Raw genomic sequence first — 22,279 nt, 5'->3', positions numbered from 1 at the left:
GAAGGATTTATGAAGGCACTTACTAAGGGCACAAATAAAAAAAAAAAAAAAAAAGAGAACAAAGACTGCTGGCTATGACGTGGGCATTTAGTATATGTGACAATGCACAATATGAAGACCCTGAAAGGGAAAAAGGGAGCAAGGACATGGTAAACATCTGTGTGTCATATGCAGGTGAAAGACACCACCTCTTCCAAGCCACTCTTCATTCTTCCCATACTCCAGTATTTCATAGGAGGATTGTGAAGTCAGTTCCTAGGCTGAAGTTTTCTTCTTCCTATTCTGAAGAGGAAAGTATTTTCTTTCCACTTCAATGGTACAGAAAATCAATTTTTAAAAATTCTAGTGTATTATTTGTAAAGCCTCATCCTGTTTAATACTTAAAATGATCTATCTTTATTAAACACAACAAATAAAATGGGTATCCTTCTCCATCCTGAAGACAATTACAATTTTAAGTGTGTGCTTCTGTTCTTCTCATCCTAATTTCTACAGTGCCACTGCCTTCTGATAAGCTAGAAATAATATGCCAGAAATCTGCAGGGCATCAGAGGACATGCGGGTCCACAGTGTGGCACAGGCTAAAAAACTATAAACTATGACAATGTGTCTATTTCCTTACTGATGGAACAGAGGTAATAACACATTTTTCAACACCATCATCACCACTGTTGTCATTATTATTATTTTAGCATTAGGTAATACAAGGTCCCTCACTGCTCATCAGAGGCTGGTTTAGGATCTCCTAGAAAACCAAAATTTGTGGATGGTCAAGTTTCTTATATAACGTGCATGTAACCTGTGCATATTCTACTGCATGTTTTAAAATACCCAGATTTATAAAACTTAATATGATGTAAAGGATATGTAAGTAATTGTTGCACCATATGTTTAGATAACTCTTGACAAGAAAAACTGTCTGATTATATTCAGGATAGGTGTAAGTTTTTCCAAATATTTTCATTCCATAGATACTTGAATACAGGAATGTAGAAACCATATACAGGTTGGACTTTTAAATGAAATACGTTTTTAAATCAGTGCTACTCAAAATGTTATCTTGGCCCAGTGCTTGTTGTTTATATCCTAGATATCAAAGATTAAAGAAAGATTAAGTTTTTAGGAATTTTTTTGAGGTGATGTGACGATATCATGGAACCTGAAATAATCATTTTCCACCAATGTTTTATTATGGAAATGTTCAAACATACAAAAAATTGTTTATAGTTTGAACTGAACACACATATACTAACAACTGAAGTTCTATAATCAACATCTTACCCTACTCTTTTACACATCTGTTCATCCCTCCATCAATTTAAACTTATTTTTGTTATATTTTTTCAGCATAAGATAAACACAAGACATTACATATTACAAAATATTCCACTGGAAAGCAATAAACACTACAGATTCAATGTCTCAGGAAACTTTTTTTGAGAAGATGGGTGAAAGAAATTTTGTATGGTTTGACAATTATTTTTAGGATATATATATATATATATATATATATATATACATACACACACATACATATATACATATATATACGTACACAAACATATTTTCATACTGGGTCTCATTATGCATTTCAGACTAGCCTTGAACTCATTTTGTAGCCCAGGCTGGCCTTGAACTCACAGTGATCCTCCTGCTTCAGCTTCTTGAGTGCTGAGATTACTGGCATGCGCCATCACACCTCACAGGTGTGATGGCACCTGAAAGAACCATTTTCATTTCATTGCATAGAACAATGAAAGTAATATTTGTATAAGATCTAACAATCAAGAAGAAAAAGGCAGCAATTAATTCTATTTGGCAAAACTGCTATTAATATAGTAGAAAATAGCACACCCTCTGCTGGCTCACTGATGTGAACACAGCTCCTTTTATACTTATTTTTACATTTATCTTTATAGATGTCTCCTGAGCCTGCTTTCCAGTATTTGTTAAGCTTGACTTATGGATGAGCTAGGAATCTGTGATGGAGGCAGCTACTCATTTGGCAGTGTGAACTAGACAGGAGCGATTAAAATCCACTTCAAGAGCACACCATCTTGACACAACTTCCTTATAGCAGTAGTGAAGGTAATACCACCTCAAAGAACCACCAGCTGAGGACCAGCCTTCAACCCACTATCCAAACCATAACAATATGTTTTCAGATGTTTAGTGAATAGGTAGAAAGTGTGAACCAATATGTTCCTGCTTTTCAGTGGATTTTTTTCTTAATCCCCTACTTTAGAAATTACAAATTGTCTAAAATCTATTAATTTTCTCACAAATCCTTAGTAGTTATCATAATGGAATTGGAACTGGGGAGAAGAAATACATGCTTTTCAAGTATGCATTTCAAGTATATGAATAAATCATATACTTGAAATATATCTAAATATGTCTAACTGTGCTAATATGTAATAATAACTGCATTATTTCTGTAGCACTTAAGATTCTATAATCATCCTCACATAATACTGATGTAAGAGAAATTATTTTTCCCAACCTGTTAGATGTCAGATGTGCTTAGTCTGTTACCCCTAAAATTGAAGAGTGAATTCCAAACAACGTAAGAACAGAAAAGATTTATTTAAAGATAACTCTTAAGAGATGGTGGTGGGGGTGTCCACAGTGGGGTTGCCACTTAGGTCCTTTGTCAGGGGTAATTTATGAAGCAAAGTTATAATGTGGTTGCAAAGTGGGTCAAATAATAATCAACCACAGGCTAGGTAAAAATATCCCAGAGTGAATATCTAATATTTGACACAGCATTGCTATTTCCAGGTTGTGGCCATTAAAGTTATAGTAAAAGCGGTTTATCGACCTGTTTACAACATTCTACAGGCAAGGATTAAAACTTCTGTTTTGTTCTGACACATGAGAAACAACTATGTAACGTACATAGTTCACTCCCTGGTATGTGCAATGCACCCAGCAGAAAAAGTTTCTGAATTTACAGACTTGACTCCCTGCACCCTACATCCAAAACAGAATCTGAAACCTTTATAAAATATTCATTGAAAAATCTCAAAAAAAAAGATATGCACAGTGTTAAACATTAAATAGCCACATTAAGAAAGCCATCTTTTATAAAAGTAAACACATACTCTTTTCTTATACATGGAGGTAAGCTGAATCCAATTTGACAGTGATGGACAAAGGAAAGAAAAAGGAGGAAACACAAGGAGAAAGCAACAAGGATTCAGTGAAGAGAGGATAAAATGGCACACTCACAATAATATTAAAACCAAATTCCTCTATATTAAATCTAGCATGGAATAAAGACCCCATAAAATTTGCTATAAGCTGCAACAACCCTCAGAACTCTGAGTCCAAGGGGTTCCATCACCACTGGATACACTCATTTCCAAAGTTCTGATGATTTGTTGGGTGACCAATAGAAATCCCTGGAGCCAGCCTCTCAGCTGTCAGCCTGTAGCAGCCTAAACACCAACAGTGGCCAATCTAACAGCAGCAACTTATGCTGGTATGGGAGCTGGTCCTCCCAGAGATTGCACCAGTGTGGTCCACAGTGTGCTTTCTCTGTCTCAGAGCAAACACAAAACAGCACTCAAAACAGTGCTTCTTCTGAATCAGCCAATACTTTAAAGACCAGCTCTTGTGGCTAACAGTCTAACCTCTCCAGCTTTGGGTAAAACACCTGGGTGTACCATGGAAGATATTGTCCTAATCTGGTCATCAGCTCTGATGTTGCCATGACCTGACACTCGCTGGCCTTGGTGAGTATCCCTCCTCCTCTAAACTGTCTAGCTGGTGCTGCAGGTATCAACTGCCCTTCTACTTGTCTCTGAATTCTTGGATAGGCAGCTTGGAGCAATTAACAGAATCTCTCAATAGGTCTCTCTCCAGGACATACAAAAATACAATAATCAGTGTTAGCCTGCTAGTTTCAATGCTTCTCATTAAAATTCTGCTAAAGTGCAATGCTAGTCAAAATAAACTATATTGAAGAATTCTGAAGTGTAAATATTTCATTGAAAGGCGAAAACATTAATTTGGAATGTGTTAGAATACATGTGAAGTAAATAGGCCATGACTAAATATCACAGAAATTCTACATCATTTAAATCTATATATTATGATCACACATGTAAGTAATAATAGGCAGTGAAACATCTGCTGTACAAAGAGTATTTCATTTTTAAAAGTTGTTTTCTCTGTACAGATCCAGATCACAGAAAATGTATTAAAAGAGAACTCTTGATCAAGAATAAATTATAAAATTGTATACAGCAAAATTTTCATGCCAAGAATGGGAAAAACACACGATGACATCAAAATTAATATACTATAAACATTATGAATATATAAATTTTACTCTTCTTAGCACATAACAGTAACTATGTTTTCAAAGTTAATTTACAATTTCTGTATTAGAAGGAACATAACAAATATATTTTCTTAGTAAAGCTCAGTATTGTGTATATATATACTTAGAGAAAAAAAGTGTCCTTGCCTTTAACATGAATGTGTACATAAAAATAAGTTCATGTATACTCATGGGACCAAAATACATTAACAAAAAAATTATGTTTAGCAAATCTCAAAAATTAAGTGAAAAAATGCTGCTGAAACATTTTTCCCCTGACTTTGAACCTTAACAAAGAATACACAAAATTACCAAAGTAACAGAAAAGGACACATACACCACACTTCAAACAAACTGCTTGTTAGTGCTAGGACCTGATTTGACAAACAGGTTTAATCCACTTCCTCAAAGGTCATGCTGTCAAGGTGAAGGATAAGCAATTTCCTCTATTGAATTGGGCTTGCGGTCACTATCCAGAGAAGTGATGTGTTCTTCTGCATCTGGTATTCTTGCAGGGGTAACTTCATTATTCGTTGCCTCTTCCACAGGTGACAGGATTTCAGGTAATTCATTCGCCATTAGAACTTGCAATGATTCTATTTTATATTCAGAGTTCACTTGAATCCCAAAAGCTTTAAAAATGTCAAATTTGCACACAGGGCATGTGCCATGGGATAGAATCCAAGGGTCAATACAATTCTTGTGGAAAATGTGCTTACAAATCAGAATGCGAATTGTATCATTAGGCTTATAGGGTTCAAAGCAAATTATGCAGCTGTCTCCACTTGGATTTAGTTCCTCATCCCCTTCCTTTAATACCCGAACCTGAAGTTGGCCAAAAACTATTTTAAGATTTGTGGCTAATTGCTGCCATCTCCTGTTCTGATTTCTTGTAAACCAAAGTGCAAGAATATAATAAAAGGCAAAATATGTTAACATAGCAGTACTGAAAACCATGAAACAGAGAAAGTAGCGATTCATCCAGATGATATCCTTTCTCCCCACCTCAACTGTAACTGTAACAGGAACTCCCTTCTGAATTAAACGCAAAATTTCCATTCCTTTTAAGTTGCTGATCATAACTACAACGATGTCTTGAAAAGGCTGATGAGACATAGGGAAAACCTGCTTGCCACTTCCTGGAAGGTTATAGATGATCACTCCACGAGCTCCCTTCTCAGTCGCCACCCTAATTTTCTGTGTGAAGTTACAACCGCCCCATTCAATAAGTGCAAGCCATGTCTCTGAGTTTGCTGATCTGCTGAAAGTGGTATTGGGGTTACATGCATTTTTAGTTCTTCCATCTGGAGGCACTAGAACTCCTGTCACTCTCTTCAAAGTGAAGCTTCTTCCAAATACTTCAGTTTCCCCCAAAACTGACAACACGCGATTCCCTACATGAAATGATGTATTCATATAAGCAGCCCAACCTGCATTGGCTTTGGCACAGTTCACACTAAAAAGCCAAAGAAAACTGATGTTCAAAAGCCAGGAAGACAAGGTGTTGTTCTGTCCAGTGCCAATCTCAAGGAGTTTCATGTCTCTCTTTGTTTAAGAATTTAAAAACTAACTCAACAAAAAGGTGTGGCTTCTGCATCTGTTGATGATCAGTTTAAAACAAGAAGGAAAAAAAGATCCTGCGAGAGTCTTCCTGGGAGAAAACAGGATCCACTGTCCTCCGGTGTGCTTTCATAAGAAATTCTTAAAGATGTCTTGAGTTTCTGATGTTTTGAGAGAGAGAAACTACATTGAAAAAATTCCAGTCTCCCCAATATAACCTTAGGTATCACTTACTGTTGCATGGTATTATTATGACATAAAAGATCAAGTAGCCAATTAGGTAAGAGTTTAGAACAAGCTGTAGGTTTATTAGCTTAGATGTTTCTAACATTATTATAGGTGGTTTCTGTGCTATTAAAGGACAGATTTAATCTTGAACTACATAATATGGTTGTGAGTAACACACTGAAGAATATAAAGTTGATGTAATGTACACACCTTAAAACTATGGGGGCATATGCAAGAATACTATAAAACCATCATTTTTCTTCACAAGAAAATAATTCAAACAAATAAAAATGTTTTATTAAAAGTGAATGGCAATTGAAACCCAGTATTTTGGTCAATTGTGAGGTAAAAGTGGTGAATCTCGTAATGCTACTTTTATATCGCATTTGATTATAGTTAATTCTTTATTATATAAGTCACTGTACTATATCTATTTAATATAAGCTTTCTCAGAAGTTCGTTTCATCTTGTTTTGATTTTTAAATTAGAGCATTCTACTTAATCTACTTTTGTTTTGGTTTCTTACACTGATTATAAATACAACTTACAGGAGTAAAATCAGAAAGACTAATATTTAGGGAAACTCCCTCCCACCACCACCAGATCCTCACATCTGTTACCAATATAATGTAACTACATATTAGAGGAGACAGAATATAGGAGAAAAGATTAAGTACAGTAGTATTAGTTGAGTAAAATTCATTTTTCTAAACATAAAAGAACTATTGATTTCAAAAAGAAAAATTGCAAGGTTCACATTTAAAGCTGACCACTGACAGCAGCAATGGTTAAAGGCCATAAATTGATGTTAACACAAATTTTGGCCAAACTCAATGTTCCAAATGGAACAGCCAACATACACTATCAGTTTTCTCTACATTTTGCTACCCTCATGTCAATGCACAATGTGGTTTTAAAGCTAAAGAATGGTTTATAAAGGAACATGGTCAGCCACAGCTGCTGCATACATTTGAGTGGTTGCTTTTCAGTAGGTGAGAAACAAAAACCAAAAACCTTTACCTCAAACATAAACATCACTGCCTCTGTGCATTTGGTGGTTAGAGACAGTTTTACTTAGGTCTCATCAGGATAAGACAGTTGGTAATTTTTATAAAACGTGAATCAACAACATCATAACTTGAAGCAAAAAAAAAAAAAAGACAAAGGCTCTACAGAGCCAATAAAATATGTCATAATAGGATAGTATATTGATGTGACTTCTTCAGCTTATAACAGTTCACTTTCTGTAAGGCCATTAATTTTATTGCATGTATACACAAGTTCCTATTCTTAAATCTGTAGTACATGCTGTGTAGATTCTCCAGGCATCATCTAAATCTGACATCAAAGGTTTAGCATGTTATCTGGAAAGAGTGATTTTTATTCAAACAAAACCCAAGTCCTTCAGCTCTTTCATTGTTAGATAGGTGTTTATTCATCAACTAGAAAAGAGAAAAAACAACTGCGTAAAATTCCAGCTTTATTATACAAATCCCAAGCCAAGAAATATTCACTGACATTTAGAGAAGGAAAAAAAAAATCCAGTAAGGACATTTCTAGAAGGGAAATCTACTGTAACTGATTCACTATGTTAGGATTTAGAGTTTTGGCAAATAGAGGTAAATTTTTGTACTGCTGCTCTAAGGCCAATAATAATTTATAGCTTTAGCTACTTAACCAAAAGTACTATTATATAAAATAATTATTTAGAATATATTAATCACCCATTTACTTGCTCTGATAAGGAAATTTTTCTGGATATTAAAATTAACTGACCAAGGTGAATTAATTGTAATGAAGTTTAATGACCCGAAATGCATGTTTTGAAAGACCAAAAATTAAGGAAAATCTGAAAAAAAGCACAAAAATTAGTATTTTAAAAATGGAAAGTTTAAAATAGAAATTTTCCCCATTGAACTGATTCATAATTAGTAACTTGTTGATAAAGATCACATTGTCTATAACATATACTAATGTCCTTATTTGAAGAAAAGCAAAGATACGTAACAACTAGAACTTATTAGAAAGACAACATCCAAATATCTGGGAATGAAATGGAATTTTATTTTTACAACACAGAAATTCATCTTCTTTGGTAGCTGGGTACAGAAGCTGATTTGACACTTTCTCTCCATATAAATTGACGTAAGATAATTGATGTCATCTCAATCTTTGGAGAGACTTGCTTACATCTTCAGATGTTTTTCTGTGCTTCAACGTTTGAGAATGTCACATTTACACATGGGACATGTCCTATGGGCTAAAAGCCAGGGGTCAATGCACGTCTTATGGAAAAAATGTTTGCAAGTTAAAATACGTACTACATCTTGTGGTTTGTATGCATCGAAACAAACTACACAAGTGTCCTCATGTGGATCTACCTCCTTATGCCCTTCTCTGAGCACTCGAAGCTGAAGTTGACCAATAGCTTTCTTCACATCAGCCTTTACTTGTCTTCGCCTTCTGGTGTAAGCAACGGATATATCAGATGTCCAGGCACAGTACAAGCAAATGTAAGCAACTGTGGCTGACACAAAGGTAAACAAAAACATGACACACTGGCTCAGCCAAGGCATATGCATTCTTCCCACTTTGATGATGATGTTCACATAGACTCCTTTCTGAATCAAGTGCAATAGTTCCATGCCTTTGAGGTTGCCTATCATCACTGCCACTATGTTTTCTGTTCCCTGGTGAGACATAGGAAATACTTTGTTGCCAGTACCTGGATAGTTAAAGATGATCACTCCATTTGCTCCCTTCTCTGCTGCCACATTGATTTTATGTGTAAAAGTACAGCCTCCTCTTTCAATGAGGGCCACCCAAGAGTCTGCCTTTTCAGGTCTGCTGAAATTGGTGAATGGATTACAAGCATTCTGATTCCATCCTTCAGGAAGTACCACTGCACCAGACACACTTTCCAGAGGAGAATGATTCCCAAACACTCCATTTTCTCCTAGTTCTGATATGATCCGATTTCCTACCTGGAATGTTATGTTCAGATGAGCTGTCCATATTGCTTTTCCTTTGGCGTCAGGAAGGCTGAGTAACAGAAGGATGCTAAATCTCAAGAACAGAGATGAAACAGAACTAGGAGATGGAGGATTAAATCTATGTGGGTTCATCCTTCTATTTGCCTACTGATAGAAAACAAAACAACATCAGTCATAAAAATAAAGACGTTTGATAGCTTCAATTACTGGCAGCAGATTGCTAAAGCACACAAATGGAGGAAGTCTGTGTGGATCAAAGACATTTTGTTCCTTCTGGCATTTATATTTTGAGTGTTTTTCTGATGATGAGACAAAAGAGCAAGAGTTTTTACTATTAGGTATTTTCAAGAAAATTATGACTTCTTAATGAAGAAATTGTGACATCAGAGGTAGTTAAACCAATCCAGGAGTTTATAGTACTGCACTGTAAAACGAAATTCAATTGGCTAAAAAGGTATAAAACAAGGAGTCAAGATATATATACATATATACACACATATGTAAAGCAATGTATACATAAGTATTTCTTTAAAACCCTTGAGTTTTCTTTTCCTACGTATGAATATATTGAAAAAGTACTTGACCATTTTATACTACTTTTTTCCTATTTTAAGACAAGATAGAAATGAATCATGTATTAATAACATACCAGATAAGGTGCCAGGTCTTACGTACATTTCCTTATAAACTGATCTGTCCCTCTGAGGGAAATGATAACAAATCATTCCCACTTCCTTCCAGTGTTAAGTGGAACATGACAGAAATGGAGTACAGACTGACAAGTCTGACAAGACAGATCTTTCAGCAAATGCAACTTCATTCACTGAAGCAGTTGCTAAGAACCTACCATGTGCTTCAAATTCTAAGTGTGGGCTAATATTAGAAAAGAAAGCAGGAAAGATCCTATCCTTATGAGCGTATGATATGATAGATTTGAAACAAATCAACACATTTCACTTAAAATTGCGTGTGACTTTGCAAATAGGGACAAAATATCAAAAGACAATAAATGAAAAAGGGTTCAAAGTTAGCACTGCAGATCAGGGCAAACTTCTCTAAGAAAGTAATATCTAGTCTGAGCCTTTCAAAATAAATCAGCTACAAAACAAAAACTGGAGATTTCAGACACGGGAAATGGCACCTTCAAGATTCTATGACAATAAGGAACAAAGCAAGTTAAAGGATCTGAAAACAATGAGCTTAGTAAAGATGATGAAGTGGTAAAGGCAAAGATTAATCATATTATTTAGGTTCCTAAATGCTAGACTGAGACCTCTAGATTATGTCCCTAAGAGACATACACTTTAAGATTCTCAGCCTGGAAAGTGACTTAAATATCTTTCAAACTATCCATTAGCTTTTATTTAAATTCTCACCTGGAGTCTCTGTCACAGTCAACAAACTGACAATATTCATTCAAAAAATTATCTACTATGGTGCCTATCCATATGTACCAGACATACTGCAAGCTCTGAGAATACAAAAAGAAAATCTCTGCTCATTAGCAATATAGACTCAAATTTGTTTAAAACATAGTCATGTTGGGAGAGTTCTGTCATGTTGACTCAAAGCTTTTTTATGTTCCCATTGTTATGGATTAAGAACTGGTAGCAAACTTAACCCCAGCTGGATTACATCACCATGGTGCTGAGCATAGATGTTTCACTTGAAGAAAGTTGCTAGCATAAATAGAGATGTGAAGAAAGAGTAGCTAGGCATTGAGATATTGAGACACTGAGGCGCACTGAGGCGCACTGAGGTGCGTTGAGGCATTGTGGGTTCTCCTACATGTTGCTGGTTGAGCCACTGGTTCTCCTGGAGAAGCTCTGGTCCTCACATTGAGCACTGCTTGCTGGTTACAGGGGGGAAGCTGTTTGCTGATTGGTCTCCAGAATGAGATCATAATGCTGGCTTCCTGGCATGTACTTGACTGTGCTTGTTGTCAGAGAAGCTTGGGGCCTCCATGTGGCTAAGGATGGCTGTGGTGCTTTTCAGGACAGCCCAAGTCTTTATTTATTTATTTAAGGAAAAAGAAACAAACAAAAAAAAATACATGGAGGAAAAAAAGGGTAGAAATAATACAGAATTACAGAAAAATAAACAGTAAGAAATCACTAGTTGATAAGTTACATATTGTCATCTTAGAAATAGTTGTTCAGGCTACAAAATTAAAGCATATAAAGTGACATTCAAATAGTGACACTGCCAACAGTTCTGCTCAATGATCCAACAAAAACTTAGTAATATGGTTATCAGTCCTACACACTTGTTTTTTATCTTAAAGAGGGTAAGATTAAATATATCAAAACAGAACAAAATAGTTTATAAAGAAACAATTTAAAGAAATACAGATTTCAAAGCAAGTCCACTGGAGATCTTCACTGTCTATCTTATTATCTCTCATTTTCTTCCAAATAGTTGTCCCCATCTTCGCACACATTGAATACATACTGCATATTATAGAACTAATCAAATCACTACAGGATGATGAAGGCTCTTTAGGTCTTCAAGATCTGACATTGGGGAAGTCAATAATGACTACCATAATGCCTCTCATTCTCTTCATACTAGCTTTCCTTATCTTTATGTATGCTGAAATTAAACTTAAGAGACTAGACTAATATCACTCTGAACAGTGAATAATAGTATTGCTAGATTTTATATCATAATGTTACAGAATTAGCATTGGGTTTCTTAGTGTCTCTTCCTCTTCAGAGTATCTGTTCATTACATCTTGCATTATATAATCTGTTCCCATAAATAGTTTAAAAATTCTTCCCATGTGTGAATTTCTACATGTATATCTATCCTCTCTGTATTATAGGGAAAAACAGATCATAATAAGACAAGAAAACAAATTCCTAGAAAAACATGCAATGAAAAAGACACATAAGACCAAAATATTAGGTGATCTACTGTAATTACTATGCTTTCTCTTGTTATTTTCAACTTGTCCATATCATCAGGCTTAATATAGTTAAGCATAGTATTACATAGCTATTTTTATAAAAACACAACTTTAAAAACATTGTAGGACTTGAGAGCAGTTAATAATCAAAACTGGTATGGATATCTTTTATATCTTGTCATCTTAAGAGCAGTTGCCTCTACTTTTAGACAAGATACTATCAAACATACTAAATTTGAATAAAATAAGCCAAGGCAAAACCGCGGTCTAACAAACCAGATTCAAATAAGATCAGTCATAGTAAGACAATGTAAGTAATACAGGGTTTCACTTTATAAATAGGAAACTAAGGATAGTTACCATGTAAAGCCTGCTATTTTTGGGTTAGATGTCTATGCCCTCAAATCTGATATGAGTGAACAGACCGCAACAAAATAAAATCAAACTAAACAGAGTGATAAGACTACTATGACTTTTAAATCCTGATACACTATTAACAATGACCTCTGTCTTCCTTTTTTAGGCTATTTTTCACTTTTCCCCTTCTCAGGATGCTTTGTATGTTTTGGGTCTCACTAGCCCCTTTAGTTTTTAGATTAGGGAGCCAGTCCATTGTCTATCTGAGTGCTGCTGAACCTTTCTACCCCTGGGCTTGGTCTTGAGCTGTACTCCTTTACTCACTGAAGTCATAGGCTTTTTCTTCCTTCCAGCTGTATAGTTCTACACTGCACAAAAGTGTCATAGCTTTCCAATCTATCTGTGGCTGCTGGATGACTTGTCCTTATTTCTCTCTGGTTTTCTGTCATATATAGCTTTGCTTTCTCATCTTTGACTTTCAGTTTATTAACCCTCCTTCCGGTTGACTGTATTTCCCATTCAGAGCATCTTGATGGAGCCTGCCTCCTAATCTACTCTGCATGTTTTTTTTTTTTTATTTTAGTGTATCAAGGCTATCTATATTAAAGATCATAGCTTACCATCTCTGTCTCATGTCTGCTACTCCACTTTACTGCTATAATTTGTCCACCTACTCCCTCACTCCACTGTCTGCCCCATTCATTGAGGCCTCTCTGCCACTGTTGCTGGAATCCTGGTATTCCTTCCTCTCTCTCTCTGAAATGTCTTTCAGCATTCTTTGTAGGGTTGGGTTGGTGGCCATGAACTCCCACAGTTCCTCCTTTTCTTGGAAACATCTTATTTCTCCATTAATTTTGAGAGAGGGGACATCAGTCTTGGTTGCAAATTATTTTCTTTTGGGGCTTGGACTATTTCCCCCCAGGCTCTTCTCAACTTGAGAGTTTGTGTTGATAAGTCTGTTGTTATTTTGATAATTTTTCCGTTGTAGGTAATCTGCTTCTCTTCCCTGGCTGCTTTTAGTGGGTTTCTGGAATCTTGATTATTATATGTCTGGATGTAGATCTGTTTTGGTTTAGGTGGCTGGAGTTCTGTATGCTTCATTTATCTGGATATCATTTCTTTTTCCTATGCTTGGGAAGTTTTCCTTTAATATATCTGTGAATATTCTCTGTAGTTCATTTTTGGTTACTCCTGCTTCCTCACGTGCTTTATTCTTATGTATCCTTTTATAGTCTTCTAGCCTTTGAATTGTTTCTTTCTGGTTCCTCATTATTTTTAAGAGGTCTTTTCTTTCGTGATTATATATCATAAATCTCTCTTCAAGTTTCAAAAGGCTAAGTTTAGTTTCTGTCAAGGCATCTTGCCAGTTTTCACCGGAGTTTTTAGTTTCCTGGTAATCTCTTTGGATCTGTTTCATGTATTCTAGGTTATGTTTAAATTTTTCATCAGAGGTTTCTCTTTCCTTTCTGATTTCCTCTGTTCTTCCATCTGTGTTCTCTTGGGAGAGGCTTATCATTTCTTTAATTAATCTCTTTATATCTTGCTTCACTTGGATTAGAAGTACAGTTTGAAATTCATCTATGAGGTCATGAAGGTATTTCTGAATACCCACTGATGCTGTATCTAGTATTGGATGGTTACTGTGCTGGTTCTCTTCTGTATTTACTTCTCCTGGGCTTGTTTTCCCAGGTTTGGCAGCAGGAGATTTTATTTCTATTTCTTGTCATGTTTCTGGTTTCTTTCAGACTGGTGTGTCCTGGGGGGTCTCTGGCCCTCTCTGTATTGCTTAGGGTCTTTCTGAAGCATGCTGACTGGAGTTTTTGGTGCCCTCCCCAATTTTCTGTTATCTGAGGTACATGCAGGGATGCAGGGACTGTGCAGGTTAGCCTTGAGTCTCTGTGCCAGTCAACCTGCAAATTAGGCTGTCCTTGTGGATGTCACAGAGTCGCGACAATTTTGTACCTGCTTATTGGGTCCCAACCAGAGGCATAGCTCAGCCCCAGCTGACCCTGCCAGTTCTCTTTGTGCCAGGGGCAGCTGGCTGATGTCACCGTGGCGCTGGGCTCTGCCCAACTCCCAGCTGTCCTCCACCAGAGCTCTCTGCACCAGGGGCAACTATCTGACGTCACTGCGGGGCCGGACTCTGCCCAACTCCAAGATGTCCTGCATCAGTACTCTCTGTGTCTTTGACACTGCCGCAATGCCAGGCTCTGCCCAATTCTAAGATGTCCTCCAGCCAGCGACACCAGCTGCAGGACCCAGTCCCTAGCACTTACCAGGAATCAATGCAGATCTTCCTCTTGGGTCCTCTGCACACTGAGCTGCATGTCTTCATTGCATTCCCAGCACAGCACAGATCGGTCAGAAAACTACATGGTGTCTGGCTTCAGAGCCCAGGAGCTTCTCACAGTCCCCTCTGGCACAGCCAGGTGGCTCTGGCTGCTTCGTGGGGCTCCAGGTCCCAATTTCCAGCAGTCGTTGAGAGCCAATATAGCTCTTCCCCTGGGATTCACTGCTCACTGCACCATGTCCTTCCATTAAGGGCCTGGGATTTGCTGACTCCCGTTATTGGCAGCCGCGGTCTCAGCATGACCTTGGATCCTTCAGGCATGCCTAGTACAGCATGGAACGGGTCTCAGTGAGCTCATCAGGCTTCAGCTCTCCACCCGTGCTTTTCTTTCCTCTTCCTAGTTTTATTTTTCCCTTCAGTTAATGCCTTAGTTAACAAGAATCACGATCCATTCTTCTGGCCTTCTCCATGTTGTCATATTCTAGCATATGATCTGATTTCTCCACAGAGACTCTGCATCCAGTCCCCTAGCAAGCCATCATTTTTTTCTCTAGCCCTGGTCTTTATTACGAGCATGACTTCTCGGCTCCAGCATAGTACCCTCAACCTACCAGCACAGCTCCTTCACCCCGCTGGAATGGACTTTCTGGCTTCCATCACTGATCTTTGTGCCCTCCCATCATGGATCTGTAAAAGAGACTGGTGTGAGTCCTTCTTGTGGGCTCTAGATCTCCAGTTCAACTTGTGGAAGGCACTGTTATAAGCTCTGTGTCTTCATCTGGACTCATATGGGACACTGCTATGGGTTTCAGGCCTTGGTTATTCTTTCTTTAGTTTTGCAGATAAATTTTCCACATTTTCTTGTGTTAATTCTGTGACCATCATAACAATAGTATTATAAATTTCATGTCCTGATTCTAATTGTTCTCTGCACAACCCCTGACTATAACACCCATAATACCTGGCCCCATAAGATTTTAGTTCAAATTTGCTTTTAAAAATAAAAATTGGTCAGATTTCCCCATTCCTACACTTTTCTTTGGGCATGATTCACTTCATGTCTGAACCATTCTTATAGATACATTTTTCCATGTTTAAATGGAATGTGAATTCCTTATTTCTTATCAATTAACATTAACAAACTGAAGCCTAAATACAGTTTAAAATCACCATTTTAGGAGCTATTAAATACTTTGTGATAATTAACCTCTGGGGATGAAATTGAAAAATAATGTAATTCTGATACTGCTTTTCTGATTTGCTGATTTTTTGAAGGGTGAGAAATTTAAATCATAGCTTTATTTTGAGTCAAGACATATTATTAAAGGCTCATTGAAGGCAGCAATTCATAGAAACTTAGTAACTCCATTGTATTTTTCTAACCAGTGAAGTGACTAAGGCAATAATAATTAGAACCTTCGCTTCTCTTTTGACCCAGTTTTAGGACAAAATGCTCCTTAGGAAACAGTTTTCTACCAACAAAACAGTGGTTCTGAAGGGGAGCTAATTTCATCTTCTAGTGGATATTTAGCTATTGCTGGAGATATTTTTGTTCATCACAACTGAGCAGAGCTTTCACACAGAGTAAACAGAGGCCAAAGATGTTGGTAAAAAAAATATCTTGAGTAGTCCCACATGATAAGGAGGTAGACAGTTTAACACATCAATAATGTAAAAGAAAGTTTGTGCTAATGGAACAGACTTGGGAGAAGGGAACTATCAGAAAAGTTGCTTATCTCTTTTAGACTGTAACATCTGGCTCTTAAATTTGCAGTTTAATTTAAGAGCAATTAAATTTGATAATCATTAATACATCTGTCAAAAACAACATCTTTAATGTGTCTCAAATTCTCAAGTTTTCCTGGAGTAGAAATAGAAATCTACTAGGGCAATCAATTAGTTCCATAGATGTGATTACTAATTATGTTTATTTTATCAGAATTAGATCCAAGAGTCTTCTTAGGTCAGAATGAGCAAGTGAGAAAAAAAAAAAAAAGGAAAGAAAGAAAATTTTTCCAGGAATTAATCAAATTTCCCTTAGTGTCTCTTTAGCTAGAACTACTGCACAAACCCATTTAATGGAATTGTTAGAAAATCTGGGTGCGATTCCTGTGACTGGCTTAGGTTGATCATACTTTTCCTTACTGGGGAGAAGAGTTTTTCCAGCTGAACACACAACCAAAGGAAAGGTGACAATATCTGTTATAGTTTGTGTCTAGGTCACCTCCAAACCTCATGCAGTGGTGGAGGTGGCTGAATCTAGCGTTTGAGACTAGTCCATTGTCTAGCACTGAGACTGGCGATGTGAGAGCTGCACCTGCCCAAGGGTGGAGCCAGCACACAATATAAACCAGTGAAGAAGGTGTGTTTTTCCCTTCTTGCCCTTTGGCTCTTACCCTTTGCAGCTGCCATGAATGGCTGCCCCTCAGCCACACAACTCTTCCTTGGAGCCAGCTGAGTATGGACTGAAACCTCCAAAAACTCTAAGCTAAATAAGACTTTCCTTGCTTCACATTGGGCATCAAGTGTTTTGTCTCAATAAGGAGAGAAAAGTAATCAAGACAATATCAGTGCCTTACAACCAATGAAGTAAAACACAAACTAGAAAATCAGCAGGTGTATGAAATGATAAATACATACTCTAAACTTCTGGAATAAAATCAAATGCATAATATTTAATGATTAAACACAACAAATATGTCCTACGTGCTATACATGAGATGCTAACATGCACAAGAGTCTATATTAAGTGACCCGACACTACATAATCCTGCCCCTAAGGACAGAATCACTTAGGCAGGAGAAAAAGAATCACACACACACAAACACAGAGTATACTTGCACATACTATATAATTTTCAGATTTCTTTTAAAATCTTGAGGGCTGGGGATATAGCTGATCGGCACAAGTGCTTGCCTGGCAAGCACAAGGTCCTGACTTTGATTCCCAGTACAAAAAAAAAAAGAGAAAGAAAAAAATATGACTGATATTTATCTGCTTCTTAACCTCTACTAGTAAAAATCCTCACACTTCCAGAAACCTCCACTGTAATACAGAAAAAAACTACTAAATAAATTTTTATTGCATTAGATAGCATCTCTAAGTTGTAGGGAAAACAGGAAGGGCTTCATCATATTACCAAAGTGAAGTATCCTGGCTTATAACATTATGAAAAATCTCTAGCAATCCAAAAAATACAACTGTTTTACATTTAAGCTCAAAAGTGTAACTAGCTACACACATCAGCACACTTCCACCTCCACCTGCCACTCTCCACCCCAGCTCAGGCTGCTGAGCAGAGCCTGTGCGCCTCAGCACCCTCTCACTGCCACCAGCCAGAGGGCAACCACCAGGCTCCACCCTGGCTTGAGCCTCTGAGCCAAGCCTGTGGGCCTTGGCACCCTCCCACCTCTGGCGGTCAGAGGGCTACTGCTGTGTTCCATCCCTGCTCAGGCCTCTGAGCTGGGTCTATGTGCCTCCACCTCCTCCCACCACCACCATTGGTCCAGAGGGCAACTACTGTACTCCACTCTGGCTTGGGCCGCAGAGCCTAGCCTGTGTCCTGGCACCACCCTGGCTTGGCCCATCGCCCTGAGCTACCCTCTCAATCTCTTAGACTAAGCACTGCTTAGTCTCTCCCTCCAAAAACCCTGAACTGCAGTAGACTGGCAGTGATGATTTGACAGAGGACTTGGTGGTTCCAGTCACAATGTACCCAACAATCACGCAGACATCAATCACACAGTAAGTCCTAGGACATAAGCTGCTGACAGTTGTGACTATTGGGATTAAATAACCAGATATTGGCCAAGAAGGTGAAAATGACAAAACGAAAAACCAAAATGCAATCTCAAACATCTAGTCCATCAGGAACAAGAACAGGTGATAATGAAATAGAGGACTTCAAAAGTCATACACCAGAAATCTCTGAAAAGAAAGCAAATGAAGTAAAGAAACAAATCCATGATGCTATAGGGGAAATCCAATCAGAAGTAATGTCTTAACATAGCTCAACATAGCTAGGGAAGAAATAGATAAAAATAATTACAGGAGCATGGGAAATTGATTGCAACTTTGAATGAACAATGCAGAAAACAAGCAGAATCCATAAAACAAATTCAAAGAGATATCCAAGAAACAAAAAATTCTACTGAAAGCTGGCAAAACCGTTTAAATGAAGCTGAGAACAGAATTTCAGACATTGAGGATAGACTTGCAGAGAGTGACCATGAAACAATAGAACTTAAAAAACAACAAAGCAGCATGAAATGACAATCCAGCAGCTTCAAGATGATGCCAAGAGAAACAATGCAATACTAATAGGCTTCAGTGAGGATGCAGGAGACAATGCAAAGGACATAAATAAGTTATTCAAAGGAGGAATAGCAAAAAGTTTCCTAAACATGGGGAAAAATCTGATATATAAATAACTGAGGCATATAGACCACCAAACAGTCATAACCAACATAAATCTACACCCAGACATATAATAATTAAGATCCCAGACATACAGCCTAAAAACATACTAAAAGCTGTTAGAGAAAAGACAAAACTCACCTATCAAGGAAAGTCTGTTAGAATCATGGCAGACTTCTCAGCACAAACCTTCAGGTTAAGATGAGCTTGGAGTGAAGTATATCGAGCTCTAAAAGAAAACAACTTTAAACCCAGACTGATGTGCCCAGTAAAACTGTCTTTCAATTTTAATGAAGAGGATACTTCCATGACAAACAACTACTGCAGAAATCCATCTCTACCAAACCAACCCTAGAGACAATATTCAAAGACATGCTATCTAGAGATAAAATGACCACAATCTCTAGAAAAAAAAAAAAAAAAACACCAGGTTTCTTGTTTAAGGAATTAAACAAGGAAGGAAAGCAGGAAACTAACAGCAGGAATACAATATGGCAAAGTCAAGACAGTACATATCATTGTTACCCATAAATGTAAATGGGCTCAATTCACATGTCAGAAGAAAGAGGTTGACAAAATGCATTAAGAAACAGGACCTCACAATATGCTGCATACAAGACACACATCTGACTCAAAAAGAAACTCATAGACTAAAAGTCAAAGGATGGAAAACAGTATTCCAGGAAACAGGAACCCAGAAAAAAGCAGGGTTAGCTATTCTGTTTGCAGACAAAGTGAATTTCAAACCTAAAGGGATTAAAAGAGATAAAGAAAGTCACTACATACTTGTAAGTGGAAAACTACATGAGGAAGGATTAAGAATTATAAATATACATATACACCAAATACAGGAGCACCCAACTATATAAGACAAACACTAATGGACATGAAAAACCAAAAACACAAGAACACAATTGTAATAGAAGACCTTGACACCCCACTGTCACAAAAAGATAGATCAACTAGACAAAAAGTCAGCAAAGAAATAATAGAACTGAATCATACCAGTGAACAAAGGGACTTAGTGGATGTTTACAGAGTGTTCACCTGACCACATCAAAAAATACATTCCTCTCAGTTGCACATGGGATGTTCTCCAAAACAGAATACATATTAACTCATAAAACATTCTTAAGTAAATAGAAAGGGGATGAGATTATCCCATGCATAATATCTGATCGTAGTGCACTAAAATGGAAAATCAATGGCAAAAAATCTGCAAAACCTGCAAAAATATATGGAAATTAAATAACAACTTCTGAACCTTCTGAACAACCAATGGGTTGCAGATGAAATCAACGAAGAAATAAAACAATACCTAAAATACAAGGCAAATGCAGACACAAAATACTGTAACTTATGGGATGCAATGAAAGCAGTCCTAAGAGGGAAACATAAACAAAAAACAACAAAAAAATTACAAAGAATTAACAGAGCTGTTTTTTTAAAAGAATAAATAAAATTGATAAACCTCTAGCCAACCTTATCAAGAAAAAGAAAAAAAATCCATGCAATAAGGACTGAAAAGAAGGAAATTACTTCAGATCCCATGGAAATTCAAAAAATCACGAACACATACTTTGAAAATCTCTATTCACACAGAATGGAAAGCATAGAGGAAATGGCCAGATTTCTAGAAGCATATGAACTACCAAAGCTCAATCAAGAAGACATAAGAATTTTGAGTAATGCAGTATGAGCTACTGAAATCAAAAATCAAAAAAATTAAAAATTAACCAACAAAGAAAATTCCAGTTCCTAATGGATTCACTGCTGAATTCTATATGAAGAATACGAAAATTTAGAGAAGATTTAAAGCCCATACTCCTTAAATTCTTCAATGAAATTGAAAGTGAAGCAGTCCTCCCTAAATAATTCCTGGAGGCAAGTATCTCTCTGATACCAAAACCAGAGAAAGACCCAACCAAAAAGCAGAACTATAAGCTAATCTCACTAATGAACATTGATGCAAAGATTCTTCATGAAATATTGACAAATAGAATGCAGCAAGTCATTAAGAAGATTATACACCACGACCAAGTGGGATTTATTCCATGCAGGGATGGTTCAACATATGAAAATCAATAAATGTAATACATCACATCAACAGAGCCAAAAATAAAAACCACATGATCATCTTAATAGACAAAGAAAAAGCTTTTGATAAAAGTCCAAAACCTTTTCATGATAAAAACTCTGCAGAAGCTCAGAATAGATGGTAAGTACCTCAATCTCATAAAGGCCATCTATGAAAAAGAAATAGCCAACATTATACTAAATGAACAAAAATTGAAAGCCTTCACTCTAACATCAGGAACAAGATGAGGATGGCTACTATCACCACTCCTATTCAATATAGTTCTAGAAATATTAGCCAGAACAATCAGACAAGAGGGAGAAATAAAAGGAATAAAAATAGGAAAATAAGAAGTTAAATTATCATTATTTATAGATGACATGATATTCTATATAGGAGACCCCAAAAACCCTATTAAGAGACTACTAGAGGTAATAAACAAATTCAGCAGCATAGCTGGATACAAAGTCAATACTTAAAAATTAATAGCATTCCTGTACACAAATAAAACTAACTGAGAAAGAAATTATGGAAATATTGCCTTTCACAATAGCATTTTAAAAAGTCAGATACTTAAGAATCAAACTAACCAAGAATGTAAAAGATCTATATGCTGAAAATTATACTACTCTAAAAAAGAGATTGAAGAGGATATTAGAAAACAGAAGGATATTCCTTGCTCTTGGATAGGAGAACCAACATTGTGAAAATGGCCATGCTCCTAAAACTGTTATACAGATTCAATGCAATCCCAGTCAAAATATCATTAACATACCTTACAGATCTAGAGAAAATATTTCTAAAATTCATTTGGAAACAGAAGAAACCTGGAATAGCAAAAGCGATTCTGGGCAACAAAGGCAAGACAGGAGGCATTTCAATTCCTGACTTGAAACTATATTACAAAGCCACAGTAATAAAATCAGCATGGTACTGGCAAAGAAAAAGACCTGAGGATCAATGGAACAGATTAGAAGATGCAAACACGACTACAAAGACACTCAGCCACTTTATATTTGACAATGGAGCTAAACATGCTCACTGGAAAAAAGATACCTTCTTTATTTTTTTATTTAGAGAAACATAGAACAGAAAATGGGCAGAAATAGTACATCCTTTCAA

General features: G+C 36.7%; 3 protein-coding genes and 1 long non-coding RNA gene across 11 annotated transcripts in view; 1 reads left to right on the top strand and 3 right to left on the bottom strand.

Moving 5' to 3' along the window:
- The window catches only part of Cadps2 (calcium dependent secretion activator 2), a 490,335-nt gene that overhangs the window by 330,245 nt on the left and 137,811 nt on the right, over positions 1 to 22,279 (bottom strand). The window lies entirely within an intron of this gene.
- LOC134474248 (uncharacterized) overlaps positions 3,241 to 22,279 on the top strand; it is a 50,339-nt gene continuing 31,300 nt past the window's right edge. The window contains exon 1 of the long non-coding RNA XR_010044981.1: positions 3,241 to 3,737. This is a non-coding gene — a long non-coding RNA (uncharacterized LOC134474248). The remainder of the gene's footprint in view (positions 3,738 to 22,279) is intronic.
- Positions 4,672 to 6,718, bottom strand: Rnf133 (ring finger protein 133). The gene has a single exon (XM_003475150.3). The coding sequence runs from the start codon at positions 5,864 to 5,866 to the stop codon at positions 4,748 to 4,750; it is 1,119 nt and encodes a 372-aa protein (XP_003475198.1). The 5' UTR covers positions 5,867 to 6,718; the 3' UTR covers positions 4,672 to 4,747.
- On the bottom strand, positions 6,799 to 21,497 carry Rnf148 (ring finger protein 148). The gene is made up of 2 exons (XM_063241503.1): positions 10,897 to 21,497; positions 6,799 to 9,252 (listed from the first exon to the last, which is right to left on the bottom strand). Exon 2 carries the CDS (start codon positions 9,238 to 9,240, stop codon positions 8,329 to 8,331), a length of 912 nt encoding a protein of 303 aa, XP_063097573.1. The 5' UTR covers positions 9,241 to 9,252; positions 10,897 to 21,497; the 3' UTR covers positions 6,799 to 8,328.

This window comes from Cavia porcellus, unplaced genomic scaffold (assembly GCF_034190915.1).
Source record: "Cavia porcellus strain 051 isolate PalLab524CR breed Dunkin Hartley unplaced genomic scaffold, mCavPor4.1 scaffold_2, whole genome shotgun sequence".
NCBI classification, from domain to species: Eukaryota; Metazoa; Chordata; class Mammalia; order Rodentia; family Caviidae; genus Cavia; species Cavia porcellus.
This window is presented reverse-complemented; position numbering and strand designations above follow the sequence as displayed.

Bases quoted from the DNA above. Each gene is read 5' to 3' on its own strand.
- Rnf133 (XM_003475150.3), bottom strand. From the start codon at position 5,866: ATGAAACTCCTTGAGATTGGCACTGGACAGAACAACACCTTGTCTTCC.
- Rnf148 (XM_063241503.1), bottom strand. From the start codon at position 9,240: ATGAACCCACATAGATTTAATCCTCCATCTCCTAGTTCTGTTTCATCT.